Source organism: Drosophila innubila (assembly GCF_004354385.1).
Source record: "Drosophila innubila isolate TH190305 chromosome 2R unlocalized genomic scaffold, UK_Dinn_1.0 1_C_2R, whole genome shotgun sequence".
Lineage (NCBI taxonomy): Eukaryota > Metazoa > Arthropoda > Insecta > Diptera > Drosophilidae > Drosophila > Drosophila innubila.
The window spans coordinates 15,084,006-15,108,569 of NW_022995374.1; the positions used below are offsets into that span (position 1 = coordinate 15,084,006).

The window sequence follows — 24,564 nt, forward strand, 5'->3', positions numbered from 1 at the left end:
TCTGCCACAATAACTGCCAGCCTGGCTGACTGCCTGCTATCAGGCAAAACACATTTATAATTGAGCGCCAAGAGCGCAAAGCACAAAGAAAAATATTGGCAACGCCAGTCGAAAGCGGCCCAAATCAAATAATGTGGCGCAGGCCAAAAACAGTTTGATGCAAAACGCTCGCTCGCGATGACGATGACACAATAGCACGCAATCAAAGTAAAAAAATACAAAAAAAAGAACAAAAATAAAGAAGAAAAATAATAAGTCAGCTTCAGCTCAAAGGAAAACTCAAATCAAACACAGCAACAAAAATTTGGCCAATATTACGCATACGCAACGTGCAATAAGTCAAGGCTATAAATAAAATTCATCGATGTCTATAGAAAACACCAAATAATTCCATTTCATTTTTTAAGTGCGTAGCATAAAAAAAGCAAAAATAGAAAACGAAATCTTGCTGTGAAGTGAAGTTCAGTTCATTTCAAAAAAAATATATATATACACAAATTTTTGCCACAACGCAAAAAGAAAATGTTTTGTGTTAAAAAAAGAATTTTGTGTTAAAATATTATAGAAAGCAGCTCGTAAATAACCAAATATTCGTTTAAAAATTGAAAAAATATAACAAGGAAAATAAAGAACCGTTTCTTATATATTTAACGTGAAGTATAACAGCCAAAACGGGCACTCGTCTACGTCAACCCAGCGCCAAGGGACGCAGAAAGAGCAAAATGATCTACATAGATGATTCAGAGCCGGAAGGTGGTAAGTTCAACCAACTAAACGTTAATCGGTATCACTTAAATGCCATAGCTGATAACTGACCAAAGAAATTGAGGAAAATATACTATAAATAACAACGCTGCGTATACGTATTGTATATACTTTTATCAGTGAGAAGTGATAAAAGATAAGAGAATGCTGTTGGCTGTTTCACTGTATAAATATCTACTCATATGTACTCGTCTACTGATAAACGTCGTAAAATAATATGATATTGATATCGGTTGTGAATTGGGCATTAAAAAGCCGTTACAGAAGTTTTGACTGCTTTATTACAGTAACTAATATGTATAACGTGTCAACGAATGTCTAATAGAATTTGAATTATAATGTTAAGGTAGGGAAGTTAAGAAGTTAATTATACTCACTTTAATTAATTAATAAAAAAAAAATTAAGTGTTTTTTTTTTTAAATATCTTTTTAAAGGAAATCATAATTTAATAAAAATATAAAAAGAATTGCTCGCAAATATATTTACTGGGCATTTGTCAGCAGATAACTCTCACTTTTTCTCAAAACTCCAAAGGGATTCACCATTTAGACTTGGACATAAAGCTAGAAAACAGCAACTGCTAATAGACAAATCAAATCAAGACAAATCTATAGATTAGCAGCTGTTTCATTTTAGGTCTTTGGCAATTTAGTTATCGCTCCTAACTACGCTTTAATAAAGGGCCAATAGAGCTGGCACATAAACATTTTGGGGCCATGATGCAAAACATTAACTTTTATGCACAGATAAAAGTCGATGCCAAACCAAAGCAAATACCAACAAAATATCTGTAAAAATCAAGCGAAAAAATACAAATGCTTAAACGATTTAGAGCCAATGCTGTGCAGCTAGCAAATGGCCAAGGCTTTTAAAAATACATGAATTTCAATAAAATACGACAATGGGAAGCCAAAAAAAAAATACAGGCAAAAAAAAAAACCAAAGGGTCTATAGATAAGACGGCCTGTGATCAGGAAACGTTTGCGCCGCCATTTTCATTGTCAGAAACAATAAATTTTACGCATAAAACACTGGAAGCAAATGTATTTTTTTTTACTTTTTTCTCATATTAAAGTTTTGGGTACAAAAAGGCGCTGAAGGATAAACGTCACACAAAATGAACCTAAATTTGTATGACATTGGTGAGGGGGATGGGCGGGCACACTCGGCGTATGCGTAACTGTAACTACAGTGGCTTTACTTTGAAAATTTGCACTGGCTTAGAAACCTAAGACAATGTCAGGCCAACTCAAACGGAAACGGAAGTGTCAAGTAGTCGGACGAACAGAATGCGAGACAACGAAATAAAAATAGAAGAGAAGTTATAAAAAGAACAGAACAGAATAAAAGGCAAAAGCATGTAGCATGAAAAATGGCAAGCGCGAAGCAATTTGAAAAATGAGAGGGGTAAAGCGCAAAAAAATTCGAAAAAGCAAATGTTGAAGAATGAACAAGTAAATGTGTGGAAAGCAAGTGATGTACTAAACGATACCCTATATGAACATTTTTTAAAAATATGTAAGAACTCAAAATTCAGAGTCCTTAGAGATAGGATATTGTCAGTAAAACATTTTGGCAAAGCAAGTTAGAAATTAAAGTCAATATAAATAAGTTGAATTGTAATAAATCTCTCTGACTGAAAACATGGCTTTTGCTTGTAGGTTACAGGGTATGCGACACGCTGCGTGATTTTGGTTTGTGCTCGGGTTGTGACCGCACACAGGCGTTGTGATTTAGTGTCGGGCAACCTCACAACGCCTTTGTCACGCCCAAAAGCCAAAAAAAAAAAGGGTTGCTCTGCGGCGGCTCGATTTCCCAGGCTGTTTTCTCAAATTGGCAAATAACAACAAACGGAAATACTTGTCTACAGGTGTGGGATTAGAAATCCTTTTTCACTTTTTTCTGCGTGCAAATGTGTGTCTTTAAATCTTTGTCACCTTTTCTCTGCGTGTGTATGGGCTGTTTGTCACAGCTGAATTATGTGCTAATGGTGCGAAAGCTGATTTCTCAATTTCCGCTTTGGGTTCTGAACGAGTGGCAAATTATCTGAGTTCAGTCATTGAGCTACATTCGAACTTGCCTCAAATTCACACAGAAACTTTAATGGTCAGCGGAAATGAAAAGTTTCAACAGCAACTGCACGGAAATTGCCAAACCACAGAGAAATTAAAAATACTCGTTAATAAAATTACATTTATTTATTTTTTCTGTGTTTATAAAAAAAATGCATTTAACACTTGGAATTTGAATTTAATTCAATTACTTTATAAGCGCCAAGAGCTATAGCTAAATCAAATAATAAATGCGTATATTTCATTTTATATATACTTTTTGTTTAAACATTTAAACAAAATGCATAAAAATGCTGGCCAACGCCTCATGTTGGCGTCATTAAATGCTCAAAATTTCTGTATATTTAGCTAAGAAATTGCTGGCCACAGTGAGCACATTGTAAGGCAAACAATTTCTTACAATTTCAAACAATAAATATCAAACTATGGAATTATGTTTCTCTTAGCCCAAATGCTTTATATTTTCATATTTTCTACAGTATAAAGTTGAACAATTTGTTGAATATTTTCTTTAATGTTGTTTAACAAGTTTTCACTGTATTTAGATGGATACATATTTCATTATTTTTTACGCGTTTGCCGCACAAATATCAAAATAATTTTCATTTTGCTTTTAATTTTTGTACGCTGTCAAGGTGAATGTAAAGCAAACACTCACACACATGGAGAGAAGAACACAACATTTTTTCACATCTTGTCTCAGAGTTTCGCCGCCCCTTCCCCACCCCCAAAAAAACAGCAGGCAGCGCAAATGAGCGAAAATGAAAAGCAGCGAACACACACAATCACACCCACACATACACACATGGACACACTCAGTCAAATACATGTGTTTATATATATATATATAATTGAGATAAATTTTATTTTACGTCGCATTTCATGTTGAAGGTCGTTCGTTGATATTCACTTCATTTGACGTTGCAAATTCCTCGCGATTGTCTCATGCAGCATTTCTTTTGGGGGATTTTTATTGTTGTTGCTGTACTAATGATCGACAAATTGGTTTACACAATGAATTTGTATTAAGCACTATATGAATATTTAAATAGTGTGTATTATATTATGTCAATTAATAACGTAAATACGTATTTAAAGATGCAGTCTTCCTGCTTAGCAATTACTTCCCCATGTGATTTCTTTTCTTTTTTTTTGGGTAGCATTTCTTTTGTTTAGACTTTGCTGACAGCTAAATATATAATATAGATTTAAATGCTGAATGAATGTGGTTATGTCTCTGTGTCTATGCGCTTGGATATTGGCAAGAAACCAAAATTTAATGAATATTCGTATATTGTTCGCACGAACGACAACTGAGACACACACACACATATTTTGAAGAAATTTTGTTAGGGGTATGCCGACGCAGATAAATATAAAGCAAGTAAATTGTGCATGAATCTAGCATTTTAAATATATTTTTAAAAATACATATATACATAAATTTAATTAAATGAAGATTAAAACTAAGCAACTGCTAACATGCAAATCAAATAAATCAAAATAATTTTCATAATTAAAAGTCATGTATATCTTTGTATATATAAAACAAATAAAAAATGTTTATATGTGTCTGTGTATACATATAAGCCTATTTAAATGCCACCGCAACAAACTGACTTCAAGCATATTCAAATGTTTATTGTCGTAAGCAATTGAACTGTTGTTTGAAATAACAAAGCAGCGAAAGAGAGAAAGAGAATGTGACCGGAAGAGTGAGAAGGATGACGTGAAAGAATGAAAGAGACACGTACAGCTGAATCCAATAGCCATTTTCATATATGGCATACCCAATAGCATTTTCATTCCCATTTTCACGTTGTTTCCTCTGCAATTTTATTTAAATTTTTAATGCACAAGTATCTGGCGGTTGTCTGAGCCACAGATGCAGGTGGAACAACAACAGCAGCAACATTAAAATTGCAGACAAAGCGTGAGTGCATGCATATATGTAAATATGTACGTATGTCTATAAGGCTATAACGCATACGCCATGTGGTCCACAGGCAACTAACCATGCAGAGAAAAAGAGAGGAGACACAGAGAGTGTGAGGGAGAGGGAAGAATAAGCGCAGCACATGCTAAACAAATTAAAATTGCAATTTAATGTATTGCAGACAGCGGCCAGAGTCTTGTTAAGATTGCATTTACCAAATGCAAACTAAACAAACCAACACACACAAACACACACACACACACACACACTTAGTAACACACACATTGCTACACAATTTTCATATAGACATTTCGCGCCAAAATGTGCAAACTGTAATTTCCATATTGCAAACATTATTGTCATTGTTGTTGATGCTGTTGTTGTTGTTGTTGTTGTTGTTGTTGTTGTTGTCATAGTTGTTGCTTGCTTAGACACTGCCTTCGCGTCAGTTGCAAAAATAATTGAAATTATGTAAATGGCATCAGATGTTGCTCTCATTTGTTTTATTTATTAGCCGTAGCATCAACATCAGTTTCACATGGGTCATCATCAGTCCATTTGATTTGCATCTAAAAACACGAACAACAACACAGTCCTCATTTCCCTTTGTCACTTCCATTTCCCATTTTCCATTTCTACAAATTTTCACACAATTCGCTTGTAATTTACGAGCCTCTGGTAACTGTCGGTACATCAAAATTGCAGTTTCGAACAATTGTTCTGTTGATTTTTCGTGCTCTACCTAATCAGCTTATGCTCTCACATTGCGTATACGCAATGTTAAACGCCTCGAGTGCCGTTCGAATGCAATTTCGCTTTTGTTTCCCTTAATTATTGTCGAACTGAATGACTGTTGGGCAATTGCATTTAAAATGTAATAAGACTTTAAGTGTTGTTTGTAATTTGTTATTTGTTATTCTTACTCTTAACGTTGTTGCTGTTCATTTCACATATTAAATGCTTTTTATGTAACCAACAAACTGATCATTAATTTCGAGTGCTTGTCCAAATTAAATGCAGCTGACCATTAACTGAGTAACTCGGTTTTCTCTCATATAAACTGTTTCAACAGTGAGTTATGAGCCATTTCGCAGGCAGTAAAGGCGAGTCCAGAGCTTTAATTCAGAAGCTGCTTTACTCATAGATGATTACACAAAAGCGGCATAAGCTGATTAATATTGATTGAACACCTCTTATGTTATTAAATATATTCTTATTTACAGGATTTTGTATAAGGATTTTCAACATCTCTTATGAATACTTTTATAATTATTCAACTGTCTTCTTTGAGTGATTTTTTTATTATTTAAAAGAATTCTCGTTGTCATTGAATTATTTCCTGATAAAACTGAATCGAATATAGTTGAGTAATTAGTCGTTTTATCTTGTAGTTATCGCTTTAAGATGTAGTTCGTTGGTAACACCTGATTCTGGACATGTCATTGGCTGCAAAGTACTGAATATTTAAACGAGTGCAGCTAGCGTATTGTATAAATAACCTCAACACCATTAAATTGTCAAGCTTCCCCTGAGTGTGAATAGTTGTATCTATGTATGTGTCTGTGCACCTGTGTGTGTGTGTGGCGTGTATGTGTTTGTTTGAACACGTAGCTAGACTGCAAACTTTATTTAGAGATGTCAAACTGTCGTTCGGCGTGGACACGTTACAATGTCCAGGGCGTTGTTGATGTAGAGCGTGGGTATCTGGAAGGGTGGGGGGAGCGGTAAACTGTCCCTGTTCTCACAGTGGTGCAAGCATTCAGCGAGTCAGCAGTAAATAAAGCGTTAAATTTTAACAAATTGTTGTCAGCTGCGCGTGTGAACATGTAGCAGATGTTGCAGCTGATGGCGATGGTGGTGATGGTGGTGCTGTTGTCTCCAGTGGTGCCAATGACGCCACACACTCACACACACTCACACACACACCACATGAACTGTCATTGGAATCGATGGCTTTTCAATTACCTCATTTCCGGCTGCGCATTCTCGCATGTAACTAAAAACCTGCATCTTGATTAATTGTTTTGTTTGTGCACGTTAATTGATTTATTTTTGCTGATCCGCCGAAACAAAATTCCAACGAATGGCCTTCCAAAGTGAACTAATTATTTATGCCAAAATCGAGTACATTCCTCCCCAGTCAGCCACTGTTAACATGCATTTCCGCTTCAACATTTTTCGTATATAGTTCGCAGATTCGCCATTCGCAAATTCGAAATTGGCATTTCGCCGTTGTTATTAGATTATGGCCAAAATTCAATTCAATTTGAGTGCAAATATGTGTTCACTAATGTTGCCCGCCACTCTTGAAGCCACCACAGTAGCCACTGCTACACGAGGCTAACCCACAAATGCCACCAACCATCGGCACGGCACGGCACGGCGTCTGTGGCCATCGTGCCTCGCCTTTGATTCATGCCCCAAACTTGCTCTTGTTTGTTGTGGCTCGTGTTCTTGTTCAGCAGCTGGACTGTAGGCTTCTTACCGCTAGTTGGTGGTATGTGGTTGCTGGTTGTTGGTTGCTGGTGCTGTGGCTGCGTTGCTTTCTTTTTCAAGTGGTTTTCCGCTGCGTGGGCTGGACTAAGGGCAGATAAATACATGCTTTGTAATGGCACGTGTTTAATTAGAACTTTGATTGATTTTCAACATTTCTAACTTTGTTCAAACTAAACTAATTTCTGTAATTCCTCATTATATATTATTATAATATACTGTTGTAAACCTATTCAATAACTTTTTATCCTATTTTTAAACTTATTTCATTAATAATTTAACGTCAATTTAAAGTAGTTTTCTAATAAAATGTATTAAATATTTAAAACAAAAGTAAAAAACTAGATTTTATATTAAAAAACATTACAATTAAATATTTAATTGGGATAAAATTCTAAATTCAATTCTTGAAAATTAAAAAAAAAAACATTTTAAAATCTGGGAGTATTTTAAAAATCAACATTTTGAAGTACTATAAAACTAGATTTTAGCTCAATAGCAGCTACATTTTTTTCTGTTCAGCCTTTGTCATCCTTTGATTATGTCCCCGTTCCACGAAAACAATGAAAAAGTTTCCAAAGGCAGCCTGAAAAGTGATGTTGTATCATTAACTCGTTGCGGTCGAAGCTGTTGCTGGCAGACTCATAACCGTAACTGTGCAACGCGGCGTATGCGTGTTATAAATTAATACATTATGTCGCTGGTCACCACAAGAGCCAATAATTAACTAAGCACCAGGTAACAGCCATTTTCGATGACAAAATATTGCCGGTTATTGCAGCAGCAGACTGTAAACTGTTTTGGGGTTATATGCTAACGAGTTGCAGAGAAAATTGGTTGGGGTTGCCTCATAAGTCATTAGCAAGCGAAGGCAGACATCGACTGGGCTACATATACACACACAGACACAGACACACACATACACAGACACACACATAGAACTGGTGTCGCGCGGCAGCTCATTAAATTAATTAAACGCCGACGAATTGCGGCCTGTTTATTATTTAGACATTGCACATTTTTATTTGCAACGTTAAGCATTTGTCGCAGTTGCAGGTTGCAGTTTGCCATTTGCCATTTGCCTTTTGCCGTTTTGTTGCAACTTAACTAAAAACTTTTAATGAGTTCACTGCGGCCTTATCTTTGGCAACGTATCAGCGGCAACGTATCCTCGTATATGTGGCACATCGTTAGACAGCCTTAAAAATAGTTGTTGTGCATTTTGAATGCGAGTAGCACTTTTACTAAAAGGACTTGGCTGCTCCTGTTGCTGACATGGCAAAAAAAAAAGACTAAATTGAAAGAAAGAAATGCAGTGATTGCATCAGGATTTGCAGGAGACATGAACGTAGATGGAAAGGAGAGAGAGTAAAGTCTCTTGTGTTTATCTTTTGCAGCTGTCAACTGGCCCTTTGCATACATCTTGTGTGGTCCTGTCTGCGTCTGTCGCCAACCATCCTGTTCCATTGTTGAGCCATTGTTGAACTTTGAAATTGCCTTGAAATTGCTGTGCTCACATCAATCAATTAGCGTTGCTCATGCCTGTTCCTTTTGCTGTTGCTGAAGAGCTGTTTGATGTCATGTAGACAGCACTTTTCAGCTGATATAAATTTTATGGCATTTGGCTTTAAACGCTTGAAACTTTTGCCAAAAAAAAAATAAAAATAAAAACACTGAAAGAGAAAACATAAATTTGAAAGCAAGTAAAGGCAAAGGCAAAAGCAAAACAGGAAACTCATACAGACAGAGCTCGAATAGCAGCGTTGATTATACACACATAAGCGCGAAATATTCCTACACACACCCACAAAAGCCAGCGTAATGAATGTGTGTGCAAAGGGTTAGCCAACATGAGAAAGAGAGTGCGAGTGTGAATGGAACAAGATGCCAAAGGCTTGGCCATGGCGCCCGAGCACAGACTGAGGGACGACCGCAAAGTGTTTGGTAAAAAACAATTTAAGAAATGTACGAGGCAGAAATGCTTTTAGAGCAAAAAACAAATGCCGACAATGTTTTTTGTCATCAACCCACATGGCGTATGCGTGTTTTATGCGCCTACCATCTAAATTAAACAACTTAATGAACTGTAAGACTTAAAAAAATCCAAAAAAAATGAGGAATAAAATAATTGAAATGCATAGAAATTACTTGCTTAGTCAAAGTGTACGATCTGAATGAAATTTGGCACTTAATGAAATCGACAGCAATGCAAATGAAAAATAATGAAATAAAAGTACAAATGAAAATGAAAATGAAAATTCAAGCAGGCAGCATTCAATTTGTTACCACACTTACCACACATGAATACAAATTACTAATGCTAATTTTATTTGCTGCAATAAACATGATAGAAATTGGCAAGGCTGACACTTAAATACTCTAAAAAAAATTTATATATGAAGCGTAAAAAATAAAAAATAATTGTAATTGTTTCACATACTATAAATTTGAGCTCTGGCTTTAAGGTGGAACTGAATCTTATTTTATAGCAAGCTTGATGAGAAATTTAATTGATACTTTCTCTTCCTGCCTGCTGCAAATAATCAAATTGGCCTAGTCTCAAATTGGCAAGTGGCATTAGAATCATAAAGTCTTATGAGCCCAGCCCCACGGTTAGTTGGCACTTTTTTGCGCTGCTCGCACACGGCTTTTACTCGGCATAAATTTAAATGTCAATGGGCAATTAAAGTGGCCCAAAAAAGTATGCAACATAAACTTGAAAGTGCGCGTGTGGGTCGCAGCCACACTTTGGAACAGTTGGTAGTTGGAACACTTGACAGTGCATTAGAAAAGCTTAACACACACTCACACCCGCACATCCCCACACACACACACATACACAGCACAGTCAGTCTCATTTGGCTTTGCTGTTCTCCGTGGTTAGTGGGTTCGTTGGCTGGATTTCTCTAGCATCCCAAGGTTTCTCGTTGCTGATTATTACTTTTCATTTTGCCATAACGATTTTCATTTCTTTTTTTATGTTTTATGCTCCTCCGTCGTTTGGGCCATGCTAAAATATTCGTGGGCGTAGCGACGGATTTACGCATGGCATGCAAAAATGATGAAGATGAATTACTGTCGCTGTCATGTTGCTGCAGATACATCTGCACACCGGGCAGATACATACATATGCATATGTATTTATCTATTTTAGGTGACATTGTTGATATTGATTTGTTGTCTGTTCGCTGAACCGAGCGCATTTGTTTAAAAAATACGAAGAAAAAGAAAATGAAAACGAAAATAAAATCATATCTTAGGCCCAGTAAATTCGCTTTGTCATTTATCATTTGTTCCATTGATTATCGTCAAGATTGAAGAAAACGCAAATGCATTCAATTGTAAGAAATAAATTGATGTCGGCATTTGATTATTAATTGCGTTCAGGTATGCTCAAGCAACATATTAAGTAGCTGGTGAATTGACATTAATTTAAATAAATTGTGAATACCGTAAATGCTTTAAATAAACAAAAAATCACATGAATTAAACTTATTTAATGTATTCAAATTAGTAGTAAATTGGCATTTGTATTTTATGTTATCAATTATAGGACTTTTGCAAAGGTTTAAATAACTTTTAATGATGCATTAATAAAATGTTTATTTTTAAATTAAACGCCAAAACTAATTTTCAGTATTGCATAATTTAATGACACACAAAATTTAATTAAATAAAATATTTAACAATTAGCTTTAACAATTATTTACATAAAACGATTTAATAGTTTAAGCCACAAAGCTAACAATAATTTCATTTATTATATTATGCAATTTTATTCAAGTTATTGAAAGTTTGACTGCCTGTGGATTAGCATGGGCGGTAGAATAAACATAATAATAACTGTTTATGTCCGTTGCAATAATAAAATGGCGTGTGCCCAAAAGCATGCTTTAAAAAGTGTTGCAACTTTCATTTTCGCATTATGACTAGGCAAACAATAACTACGAATATAAACAAACCGTCGACAGCTTCAGAAACTGCAGCATATGTTAGTGTGGCAGTGTAGTCTGTAGTATGTGGCAAGTTCCGTGTAATAACCAATTTGAAATGGCACCACAGTCACACACAAAGAGGCAGCAGCCAACGGAGCAGCAAACGAGCAAAGTTTTACCATTTTTAATTTCGCCAGTTTGCTGCTGCCGGGATAGTTTTTTTTTTTTTTTCTTTGCCAGCACTTAGGCTGATTAAAGTGCACAGACCAGACAACAACAAAAACAGAAAAAACAACACTTACAACAACTACAATAACAGATGTATTTGCAGCAGTTTTTCTGGTCGTCTGTCATATGCTAGTCGCCATTATTCAGCTACACTGTCAGCTATAATTTCTGGCCTGGCCAAAAAGTAATAACGCAAAATTCCAAAATTGTCACTGTATACCAGTTAGTACTATCCGGATTTTAGCAGTGTAGATAAATTTCTTTGAGAAGCTGTAAAGTAAAAAATATTTACTGGCCGCATTTTCAAAATAAAAATGCATTTAATATTTCCTGAACTGAACTAAAGTCTTAGCATACATTTAATTTTTTAATAATATTATTTGAATATCTGACCCAAAATTAATCTGTACTAAAATTTTCATGGTTTGATTATATCTTTCTTATTAAACTTAAGCTTTATTGCAGAAAGCGGAATTCCGTCGAAATCGTTTTGTCAAACTTTCTAAATTGCTTCAATTATGTTCTTATAATATTAACCTTTACATATAAAAGAGAGAACTTGTTTAATCTTTGTGCAAACATTTCGTTGGATTAATATGCTTGTCGTTAAATGCTTGACATACTTTGGCTTATTGTTTTGAGCTTGCGGGCAGACAGAGACGTTTAAGTTGGCCAGACATAAAAAGTATTATTAAAAACGTATAAACCCAATAAAGAACAACCACTCTTATCCCTTCCCTGGCCATTCCAATATTCACATACAATACATATTAAAATGCCAGAGCGTCTGCTCAAAAAGTACTTTTTTTGTGGCACACGCGGCGTATGCATAATGCGACACATTAATAATGTTTTTTTCTTGTGTGTGTGCCAGTATGCATGTGTGTGTGTGTGTGTGTGTGTTATTGTCGTTATCATTTTGATGTGCAACAGTTTACAATTGTTGAGCAATTTGTTGTAAAATTTTAAAGCTCTTAAATGGCAGGCATTAAAAATTTCATTAAATTAACAACAAATCAGTGACACACAGTAAAATACCCTGTATGTGGAGGAGTCTCCCTCTGTCTGCTGACAGGCTTATGGTATCAAAAAGCAAAGTAAAATTTCCATGCAAAAACTTTTCTTTAATATTTTAAAATGCTTCTCCTCTCGTTTTTTTTTTATGATAAGAACTCAAACAGCGGAAAAGTCAAAGCGCTGATTCTTGGCCAAACTGTCAACAGTTGCCAAAATGCACAAATTGGGCAAATTGTATGCGTGCGATTGTCTGTGTGTACGTGTGTGTATATGAATGTGTGTGAGGGGGAGATTGGGAAAACTGTGACTGCTGTCGGCAAATCAAAGGAAAACTGCTGATTTTCATATCAGAAAAACTGCCGGCGTTGGCACAAAAAATCGTTTTACTATCTTCAGACGGCACTCAATTGAATGAGAGTGCATGCAAATACAAATACATATACTTGCCTTTTAAATAGATTATATATATAGATATATATTATATATCTCCGCTCTTCATGTACCTCATTTATTCTACTACTCACACAGCGCGCTTGAAAATGCTCTTTTGATATGGTGCATAAATTAACTTGACAAAGTTTTTGTAGATAGAAATTGCAACGAGCGTCATTTTATCAATGGCCAACGCCCACATTTGCAAGGGCGTGGCTTGGAACGCTTTTGAGGTGTGGCAAATAATATTAAATGCATAAAAAACAACTAATGTCAACTGCTGTCTGCCATTTGCCACTTAAACTGGAGTTCAATGAAATTACTTTGCAATTGCAGATTTATTGACAAAATTTTAATTAAACTTAATGGTTAACTAATAACATTTTAATTGCACTCCTGCTAGACTTATTAATAATATTTAAATTTAATTAAAACATTATTTAAAAAAAGAGCATTTAAAACATCAAAGTTATTTTAATTATTTTGACAAACATTCGTATAAAATTAAAATTTCTTTATGACTGTATAATCCCCAAAGTTAATTGTAAAATACTATAAAAATATGCTTTTAATGTTACATTGAAAAGTCTGTATATACAACCAGGTACTTATGTATCTTTATGAATTATTATATTGCATGCTTGTCTGTCACGAGCTACTTCTATGCCAGGTCAATCGGTAATGCATAAGCCACAGTCAGCTCAATATGCCACATGCCACACACACACACTTAATAAGAGACTCTATGACTCCATTTGGATGCGTTTATAAGCACATTTGCGAGCTCGATAGCCAGCCAGTTGCCTCAGCATAAATCCCAATACCCAATCCCCAATCCAATTCAATCCAGCTCGTAAGGCTTTGAGACAAACAAGTTGCAGCTAAGTCAGATACGAAACTGCAGCAAGTACACCTACGCACACACATACACACACACACATGTAAGCAGCAGCTACATACGTGCGAGTGGAAAATGGCGAGAGGATAAGCACAGGAAAATATGCAATGCAGTTCAACAGCCAAACAGAGTCGATATAAATTCATTTATTCATGAGCTCAAAACCTGAAATGAATGTGCTGACTTCACTCTATGCATATGTGAGTGTCTGTGTGTTTAAGACTGGTCTTCTGTGGCATAAAATATGAGTGTTTGTCTGCGCTATAAGCGGTATGCGTGAAAATGTTTGATTTGGCTTTGTCTGGCCATAAATTATGATGGCAAAAAGTTTGTTACACCTGCCAAAGTCACTTTTGCCATAGTTCAATTGAATATGTCGCTGATCTTTAACCTATGAGTAAAACGAATCAACACTAATTCAAATGGGCGTATTTGCGCAAACTTAAATTGTGCGCATTATTGGCAGAGTGCACTCAAAGCATCACACACACACACGTAGACACACTCAAAAATTGCAGTAGACATGCATAAATTTGGTGCCAAAACCGTTTAGGCAGATAGAAAGATAGAGAGCAAGAGTGAGAGAGATAGCAAATGGTGAGATGGCGTCAAGTTGAAGCAATCGCTGCACACGCATAAAAGATTGACTGCACACAAATAGACACACACACACACACACACACACACACACATGCATATGCTGCAGATGCCTCTATTCAACTTTCACTTTGAATTTGCCAAGTTTTTTACACAAGATGCTCTCTCTTCTCCTTCTCCTTCTCCTCCACATCTCTTACGCTTCGATACACACGTGCACACACACACACACATATAGACACACATACTGAGCGAAAAATTGGGCTCGCCTTTGATTTTCAAGATTTATCGTACATTTCGTAGCATACTTATATGCGCCATTTGCATATTAATAGAGCAGACGCTTTCCAGTCTTCCAGCTGATGGCGTTTATGAGTGCATTCCAATTGCTCAAAAACAACCACATTGGCAAAAGGCCTTTACCACGTGCTGCCAGTTTATCAATAATTTAAATTGCAAACTCAAACCGAATCCTTTTTCGGATACCCGGCAAATCTCTGTCGACCTTTGTGGCCAAATAACAATTTGAATTGCTCACGCTTAATGGAAAAATATTAAAAAGCATATAGAAAAACAAATAGGTATACTAAAATAGAGTACACTTGCTCGACTAGCAGTTACTGTCTTAAAAGATTTGAGATATTTATAGGTATTATATAAAATTATTTTGATAGTAAATATAAAATAAGAAAATTAGTTTATGGTTTGCTAATATATTTTTAGAACTATTGATTGTCCATTAATGTGCTTACAGTGTATTGAAAGAACACAGTTTGTGTATAAAAAAAAAACTACCTACGTATGCTTACACAGTATTTTAACCTAGTCATCGTTGTCGTCATTCTCCTTCTGCCTTAACTTGTCCTTGTTGTTGCCATTGTGTCCCACAGCTGCAGAACTCAATTCAATGAAGTCATTTTTATTTGTTTGGCAACTTGTAGATATAACAACAATAATAACAACAACAAAATACATATTTTGAGAAAGGGTTTCCTTTTGAATAAGAAGAATAACAATACAAGTAGCAGGAAAAGTAAGAAAAAATAAAGAAATCCCAACAAATTGTCTGTAATATGGTTGAGAAATATGTGACAAGTAGGCCAGAAGGGTAAGACGAATGCTAGGGGAAACATATGACCATAATAGCCGATATTAAATGCATTTGTTATGGGAGGACAATCAAAATGATTGAATGCAATATTTCAAGTACCCGATTTACTGGAGTCGATAGAAATACTTGCAAGTTGTTCATATTTTCAGTTGGGCTTCTTTATGCTACTGCAGTTCTGAGTACACATACAAGAGAGTAAAGGAAAAACGAAAGAAAAAGGTCAACCAAAAAAAAGAAACATGTGTACTTGTTGAACTTCAAGTAGATTTTCCTGAAAGAAATTGATTTAAAGCGAAGAAAAGTGCAGAGTGCTACGCTTGAGTATATTAAGTCAATTTCGTTGGGTTTAATAATTTAATATTTATTATTTAAAGGCATAAAATACTTTTCCTGCAAAATATCAATCTTTTTTAATTTAATTTAAAAATTGTTCTGTTGACTTTGGAATACTTTGATTGCATAATAAATAAATTACTAGTTATAATATTTTTTTGATATATAATATAAACATAAATTCTCGTATAATACAATATACTGTACAATCTCTAATTAAAAAAAAATTTGGTAGTGTGAATGATAATGTCTTTCTGATTATTATTGAACCTCTTTATTGATTCTGCATAAACATTCTGTTATTTAGAAAAATTAATTTTTCATAGTGTAATCAGATATGTGTATGTAGATTATTATCAGATACTTATACTCCACTTTCTGCATTCTTTGTTTCTTTGTTTCGGCAGTTTTGGAACCGGCGTTTCCGATGCGCGATGTGACCATAAACCGCAATGTGGATGCGCATAAATTGTACGACGTGCTTGGTGAGGTGGGACGGTAAGTACATGTTGGAGAATCGATGGAGTTCCCATTGAACATTGCAGTGCTAATCATATTGGAAACAATTCTCAGCGGTAAATTCGGAACAGTCTACAAGTGCAAGGAGAAGACAAGTGGAATACAGTTGGCAGCAAAGTTTGTGCCGATACCGAAGCGTGAGGACAAGAGGAATGTGGAGAGAGAAGTGGAGATAATGAATTCATTGCAACATCATCTCATTATACAATTGTATGCTGCATACGAATATCAGAAAATGATGTGCGTCGTCCTGGAACTGTAAGGATATCAAAAAGGCAGAGACTGCTTGCATATATATATATATATGTACATGTATACTGTTTGTGTGTTGATTGTGTCCTGTGTATTCTTCCATGTGTGTTGCCAACTACAACAACTCTAAGCAATTTCTTCATAACTTTGTTGGCCTTTTGTGAATGCCTTTGCTACTTTTATTTTCATTCTATTGTTGTTGTTACATTGTTGTGGGACACAATATCTTGCAATCAGTGGAAATGTGCATAAAATACGATTTACACGTACGCACATTATCGTAAAGTAGTAAAGTTCTACCCCTCCCCCTGTCCACTACACACATACACACAAACGCACAACTATAAAAGTTTCTTTACTTTTTTTGGGAGCACAAAAAGCAAAACCTTAAGCAACAGGTTCGCACTTCCCCACAGAGTTCTTCTTAGTTTTTTTTATCACTTGTTTTTTCTCGATATTAATGAAAACTGACAAGGGTTTAGTTTTGGGCCATAAAAAGATGGGAGACAGGTAATGGCGCACAGATTAAGCAATGACCTTGACCCACATTGGGTGTCACAATAATAAAAAAAAAAACACTCTACGACAATAACAATAAAAGAATACGAAAAACAATAAAGTCACGTGTCTTTGTTCAACTTATTGTCTAGTCTCTTGCTAAATTAATTTCCATGGCTAAAGTGTGTTATGTAAAAACTGCTCGACAACAATATGCAGTCCTTGTGCTGTCAACTTTTAATACCCTGTAAACATACAAGATAAGAAGTAAGCATGTCTGGCAGAGAAAGAGATTTGAAATGCTAAAAAGTTTAATTATTCATGGATACAGGGTACCTTTCAGTCAGACATTCTGACTTGTTGTTGTTACTTTTGTGTAAGTTGTTACCTCGAGTCTGGCAGAAAACTTAATTGTTTACTTGCCAACTTGTTTCGCTTTGCATATTCATAAAATGCAGCAAACATATTTTTGGTCAAGTACAAAATTCTTTGTCAAATTACACAAAAATGAAAATTGTCCCTAATGAAAATTGTAGTTTATTTCCATGGCTGCTCCTAAAATCCACAAAACAAATAACAACAATAACAAAAGTGCAATAACAATAATATTTATTTAGTTTGCCGCACTCCAATGGCATTGTCATTGTTGTTTGGATTGTACATAAATATTTCATGTCAAAGGCAAATATTTAGCATCTGCAAAAGCGCATAAGTCATATCGATTATTATAGGAGGGAGAATTGATGCTGATATAAGCTGTATATAATAATAAATATACTGCCAGATAAGCCGATTGCCATATGAAGCACTTTTGTTCAATTTAGCAGCAATCGAATCAGATAAATAAACAAATCTGAGGGCTTAAATTGATTCGATGCACAAGCTGACAATTGAATTGACATGTTAGTCAGCTTTTTGTCAGCCATTAAGTTAGTTTCCAATCAGAGTGCAACTAATAAAAATTAGATTCTAATAAGGAATTGTCGATATGCATAAAGAGAAATAATCACCCTGTGAAACCGTGAGTTTTATGACAAGCAGCTTAAAATGCAGTGACGCAAATGAAACAGACTGCAGTATTAGATTCTTGAATACGTCAATAGGAGTTTTATAACCATTTATTAACTGTGTGTTTCAAAACAGTTGGATTAAATGATAATCAGGGGTGTTCTAGAAATAAAAATCAAACGAAAAACAAACAAAAACCCATACACTTTGTATTTTTACTTTATAAAAATATTTATATAATTTTCTTATAAATGTACTCAGTTTTTTTTTTAATTTTGTTGTAGTACATGTAGTATTTTCAAGTAAAGCGCCTGAACTGTCTTGAAAAGAGAAACAAACGAATTCCTAGTTTTCATCTTTCATTATATTGACAAATATTATTATGAGATTTGTGAATATAATGCTTAGCAGTTAAATTGGAGGTTAGTTGAGGCGCATTACTTACTCCACTTGGGTAGATGTTCATGTATTATCTGATTTTCGTGTTATGTATACGTAACTCTTGTGAATAACATAAATAGTTTAATAAATTATAGTTTGGGCAGGTAAGGCAACTAAAATGAACTAAAAATTTAGCATTTAAAATGGGAGTTACTAAATAGTTGCTTTAACTGTGGTTTTGGCATTAGCTTGCATGTGTGTTATATATGTTCTATGTTTATATATTAATTTTCCTTATTCATTTTAAATTAAATATTATTTTTGAAAATAATTAATCTTTTTTGTACTTCCCTTAGCATTGAAGGCGGTGAACTATTCGATCGTGTTGTGGACGATGAATTTGTGCTCACGGAGCGTGTGTGTCGTGTGTTTATACGTCAGGTGTGCGAGGCAATGGCCTTTATACACGGCAACGGTATTATCCATCTAGATCTTAAACCTGAGAACATTTTGGTGCTAACACAAAAGGGCAATCGCATTAAGATCATTGACTTTGGACTGGCACGCAAATTCGATCCCGATAAGCGTCTGAGAGTAGGTTTACTAAGTTTTATATTGTATATTTATAAGTTTTATATTGTATATTTATAATGTATTAATATCACTTTTACTTTTTTTAGGTACTCTTCGGCACACCTGAGTTTGTGGCGCCAGAAGTTGTGAACTTTGACTGCATCTCATATGGCACAGATATGTGGAGTGTTGGCGTTATATGCTATGTGCTGTAAGTACTTGATTGACCAGACAATTCATAAAACAGCGTTTAATTACACAGAAGTTAGCACAAGAGGGCTAGAATGACATAGTATATAAATAAATAAGTATAATAAATAATTAATGGAATTAAAATAGTATTTTAAAAGTGATAAAAACTACTGATTTTTTACATTTAAAATTTACCTTGGCAGCATTCAAAAAATTTACTGAATTTTGAAAAAATTTAATTTTAATCCGCCACAAAGAAAAATATTACAAAGACGTTATTTAAAATTTTTAAGAACTGTAACAAATATTTTTAACTATCAAATAGAACAGCATAATTTTTTTTAGAATTTTTTGGTTATTAAAAAAGCCACAAAAGAAGTATATTTTTTTTGAAGACAGTAACATAAATGTGTTTATTTTAATTTCGCTATCAAAAGTATTTCTTTTTAACATGACACTTTAAAATTTAATCAGAGCTCTCTCTTATTTGAGAAGTTGGGGAGATTTGAGTTTGAGATTGTGCTTCTCCTGTGCGCAAAGTAAACTAATTAAAAATCTGTGAATATTGCGGCAGTCAAGAATTAAATAATCAAAGTCTTAGAAATGTTATACAAGGTGTTTCCTGTCAAACCGCAAATCCCCACCCGCTTCATTTCACACCCCTCAATATTCAGCAGCCCTCTTGCTGTGACTGCAAGAAGCGTCAATTTAATTTAGTTAATTAAACGCTGCTGCTGTTTTTTTTATGTGTTTATTTATTTTGTGTGCGCTGCTTTTACATTTCATGTTTATTGACTTTGCCACACCCACACACCCACACACACATACATATGTGTAACGGAAACAACAACAACAAAAACAACTACAACAATAACAGCATCTCTGGTCTGTCGCCATTCATGGGCGAGAACGACATTGAAACAATGTCAAATGTAACCATTGCAAAATACGATTTCGAGGATGAATGCTTTAATGGCATATCCCCGGAGTGCCTGGATTTCATAGCAAAGCTACTGGTAAAGGACTTGAGGTGCGTTCCCTTAATTAGTGTCTAGCCATAACCAGGCCAGCAGCTTTTAATCAACCAAATGCCCCCACAGCACCCGCATGACAGCCGCCGATTGTGTGAAGCACAAATGGCTGCAATACCATCCCGCTGCCACGCCCAACGCCCCCACAACAATGGCCAAGAGCGGTTCAGTTAGTGCCAAGACGCGCCTGAAGTCTGAATCGCCCACAACGTTAGCCTCTGAGTCTTCGGAGGATTCAACGGAAACAATCGAGGAAGCCGACGTGGATGACGATGATAATGAGGACGTGGCGACGGAACAGGATGAGGACAGCGAGGAACTGGCACAGCTATGCAGCACACATGAGCTGGAGGTAAGTCTAACCCAAACAGCCAAGTTAACCAAGTACCACTACATATAGCAATATTCTTACCCTACCCAATAGAACAAAGAGCTGGATGCCACCAAGGATAATTTAAAGAATTTCATAGTGCGCTGGGAGACGCATCCGAATAGTCCGTATGTATTCGACGTTGAGGGCAATGTGATAGCGCCATTAAATGAGACCAGCTATCCGCATCCCCGACGACCCCATGGCACGGACAGCATCTCCTCATCCCGAGGTGAGTACTGTCGCGGTGGAGGCGGCTCCCAGCGGCAGCGCGACCGTCACGCCCTCATCCATGGCAAATGAGCTGGCCGAGGGAGGGCAGACAGAGCAATCACAACCAATTTGTAAATTACATAATTAACTTGATAACTAATTGTTGTTCTCTTAACTTGAATGTATACCAAGTTGGCTCAATGAGAAGTGCAGAGAGGGGAAACTCCATTTCTTGCTCCCTCTCTTTTTATTTTTTGTTCTCACTCTCTCTCTTTCTCTCTCTGTCTATCTATTAATGTTGTGTTTTAACATAAAATGTTAATCAGCTATTGTACTTATGTTGTATGTACATGTATATGTGAGAGTAAGACAAGGCATGTCAACAACAACAACAGCAACAACAACTACTTACAAAGTTGTTTAAATTTTAAGCATAAATTTAGCTTTAAGCGCATCCTTATAGCGGATGTTACCTCTATTAACCCAAATTTGACTAGTTTCATAAGTCGCTTAGCGTTTTGACACTGTGATAAAGACAGCCAATGACAAGAGTAATACCAAAATATACTTACTTCAATTTGAAATACTATAAACAAACCTTCTTTCAACTACATTAGTCAGAACTCTTATCCAAGCATACCCACAACAAATTCCAAACCAAAAACAAACATTCCAAAACAAGACACTATCCCAACCTAGTTCAAGTTTAGCTCAACACCTAGCCACAGTTTGTGAACTATCGGACAAGGTAAGCCCCATCATTGATTAAAAAAAATCAAAGCACCACAAACAAAAAAGAAACAGCTACAAAATTCCTAAGCAATTTGAAAGATCATTCCATTTAAAAGGGTTTCGTGCATAACTACTGAGCTCATTTATGTAATAAATGTAAAATGTAAACTCATTATATACATTTTAAAAGATACGTCAAATTTTTAAAAAGTTTCAGAATATTTTTCTAATTAGCCTTCAACTGCTATTATCTTAACTTTTACCGAATACTTAAATTCATTCACATTTTAATAAAAACTTTTTTCTTTCTTCAAATTTCTTGAGTAATGTTATTTAATATCTGTACTTAACCATTTCTAAATCAAATATGAACTTGTAATTAACACTTGCAAAACACAGTTTAATTACTCCGATTTTATTTAAGTTTTTATTTGGATTTGAATATAAATAAAAACAGAAATGGTTGTATTATCTTAACTTTTAAAAAAAACAGGAAAACAAGAAAAAAACCTATGCAATTCAATATTATATTTAAGGACTTTTAATTGTGTAAGTTTTAAATCTAATAAATATTAAAACAGCTTAGAAAAACTGAAAAAAAAAGGTTAAAGTTAAGTAAAATATCAAGTATAATATGATCAATAATTTTTTTAAGCAAATAAAAATGATACGTTTTCGAAAAGTTATTAGTTTTTAGAATTAATAATAATATAGATATGAAAGAATTCTGAAACTTTGTCAGAAATGTTGAAATATTTGAAAAGTTACCCCATTTCCATATTAGTTATAAAACATAATAAAGCTCATAAGTTAAGATGCGAATCTTGAGCACAGTGTGTTGTCTTGGTAGGGTTAGCTATTATGATCCATTACTAACTTTTTTGTGGACCTAATCAACTTGTCTCATAAGCATGATTTAATACAAATGTATCGTACATGTATTTATGTGTATCGAAATCGAAATTTTTTGGAAAACATTTTGATACGGTTCGTCACTGTTCAACACTTGGCGCTAACAACACTTAATCAATTCTAATTTGTATGTATTGATAAATTGTATTCAACTCGATATTAAAATCAATTGCAATGCATTTACAGTTTGTTCGCCATCGCCGTGTGAATCGATAGCGACACTGATCGATGATGAGCAAGCGGATGAGTTGCAGGCAGCGGCAGATGAGGAGGAATCACGCAGCGGGGATAGTCCAGCATCTGTGGCCACCACGCCGATCAACGAGTCCCGCGAGAAACTCTTCCCCCTGGGACCAACGAATGCCTCTGGCGCCTCTGGATGTGCCACGCCCACGCCGCAGCACCTGTTCAACGAGAACTTTGACGAGTTCTCCGGCAGCGAATCAACCGCTCAGCAACAGCGCAGCATGAAAAGCTATCTGCACACATTCGATCGTCGCAATTCGGATACGACTTTCCTGCTGGGACGTCGCAGCTCCGGGGAGCGTGTTAATCTCGCGGATGAGATACGCAAACTCTCCGATCATCTGCTAATGCTGGCCGAGATCAACACCAAGTTGGGTGACGGCAATAACAATGCCACGGAAAATGGTAAGGAATCTAGCAGCACTGAAAGCAGCACCACCCAGGAGGGCAACAAATGGACAAGCACCACTCGCAGCAGCAGCACCACCAGCAGAGCCACACAACGTAGCATGCTGAACAGTTCCAGCAGCAGCAGCAGCAGCCAAAGCCAGGCACATTTTAAAGATGGTCAGCAGCAGGAGAAGATCAGCTCGCTCTCCGTGAGATTGCAGCAGTCGATTGAGGAGATGCCCAAGCTAAGCAATGGCAACTCCACCGACAGTTGGCGCAGCAAGTCTACAGTGAACACCATGAGCACGGCCAATTCGAAGAGCAGCTGCAGCAGCACCAGCACCAGCACCCATGTCCAAAAGTCAGTCTCGAAAATAAGTTCCAGTAGCATCACTAGCACCAGCGCCAGCAGCAGCAGCAATCACCTGCTCTCAGAATCAGCGAGCAGTCGACGTGCCAAGTTCCGCATCAATCAGATGAGCCGGGATGTGCCCATTGGACTGCCGGACACACATCAGACGGTGAATCTGGAGGAGGCCGCCAACACCACCAAAGATTGTCTGCTGCATCTGCTGGAGAAATACAATGAGACGAAAATTCGCAATCCCGTCGGTCGCCATCAGAGCATCAGTGTCGATTGGCATATCAGCGATAATCTCGAATACCGATCGATGAGCTCCATCAATGCCTTCTTCCAGCGCCATGGACATTCCAGTGGCGGTCAGAATGTCAGGCACATACAGGCTCAGCTGGAGGAGAAGGCAACGGGGAAGTAGTAGAGATCACTCCGAACAGTTGATGTATATATAATTGCAATATAATTTATGTATTATATAAAGAAAGAGATCCGATCAAACAAATTCAAAAACTCAACTAAATAGTTAATCGCGTTTAAAGTTAGTAAATTTATATGTTTGCAAATCAATTTTATCATTTATGTTTTTTCGTAAGTAATTAATGATAATAAATTATTAAAATGAAAAATTAATTAAAAAACAGAACCACTGAATTTTTATAATGGGAAAATTAAGGAAGTATATTTTAAGAATTTCTCAAAGATGGAGGATTTTAAATTAATGAAAATCTTATCATTTGGAATGACAGTAAGTAAAGTTTATCATTGAAAAAACATCTATCAAGTTTACGGAATTTATCACCTCGTTATTATCCAACTCAATTCGACTTATAAAAGTCCGACTGTACCTACTTTACCTTTGGAACGAGTGTAATAAAAAGATGTACGGAAATTAAGCTACTACAAAATGAAAAAACAATTTATTGAAAACAAAAATCAACTTAATAAAATTACATATTTAAGCTACGTACAAACAAATACGTCTACAAAAAATAGCAACAACATGTACATGTAATTGTATGATATATGTATGAATGTTAATAAGTTGGCCAATTTGTTGGCTAATAGAATGAA

General features: G+C 35.6%; 1 protein-coding gene across 1 annotated transcript; it reads left to right on the top strand.

The window, feature by feature from the left end:
* Window positions 1-23,917, top strand: LOC117782847 (myosin light chain kinase, smooth muscle). The gene is made up of 9 exons (XM_034619905.1): window positions 1-756; window positions 16,226-16,316; window positions 16,392-16,595; window positions 18,833-19,070; window positions 19,157-19,260; window positions 20,119-20,271; window positions 20,342-20,624; window positions 20,697-20,874; window positions 22,686-23,917. The coding sequence occupies exons 1-9, from the start codon at window positions 723-725 to the stop codon at window positions 23,909-23,911; spliced, it is 2,511 nt and encodes an 836-aa protein (XP_034475796.1). The 5' UTR covers window positions 1-722; the 3' UTR covers window positions 23,912-23,917.
* Window positions 23,918-24,564: the final 647 nt, after the last annotated feature.

What these genes read in the sequence shown, in the direction of transcription:
- LOC117782847 (XM_034619905.1), top strand. Translation starts at nt 723, where the DNA reads ATGATCTACATAGATGATTCAGAGCCGGAAGGTG. An exon ending in GTGCTTGGTGAGGTGGGACG is followed by an intron (nt 16,317 to 16,391) that starts GTAAGTACATGT and finishes AACAATTCTCAG; the next exon opens with CGGTAAATTCGGAACAGTCT. An exon ending in ATCCCGATAAGCGTCTGAGA is followed by an intron (nt 19,071 to 19,156) that starts GTAGGTTTACTA and finishes TACTTTTTTTAG; the next exon opens with GTACTCTTCGGCACACCTGA.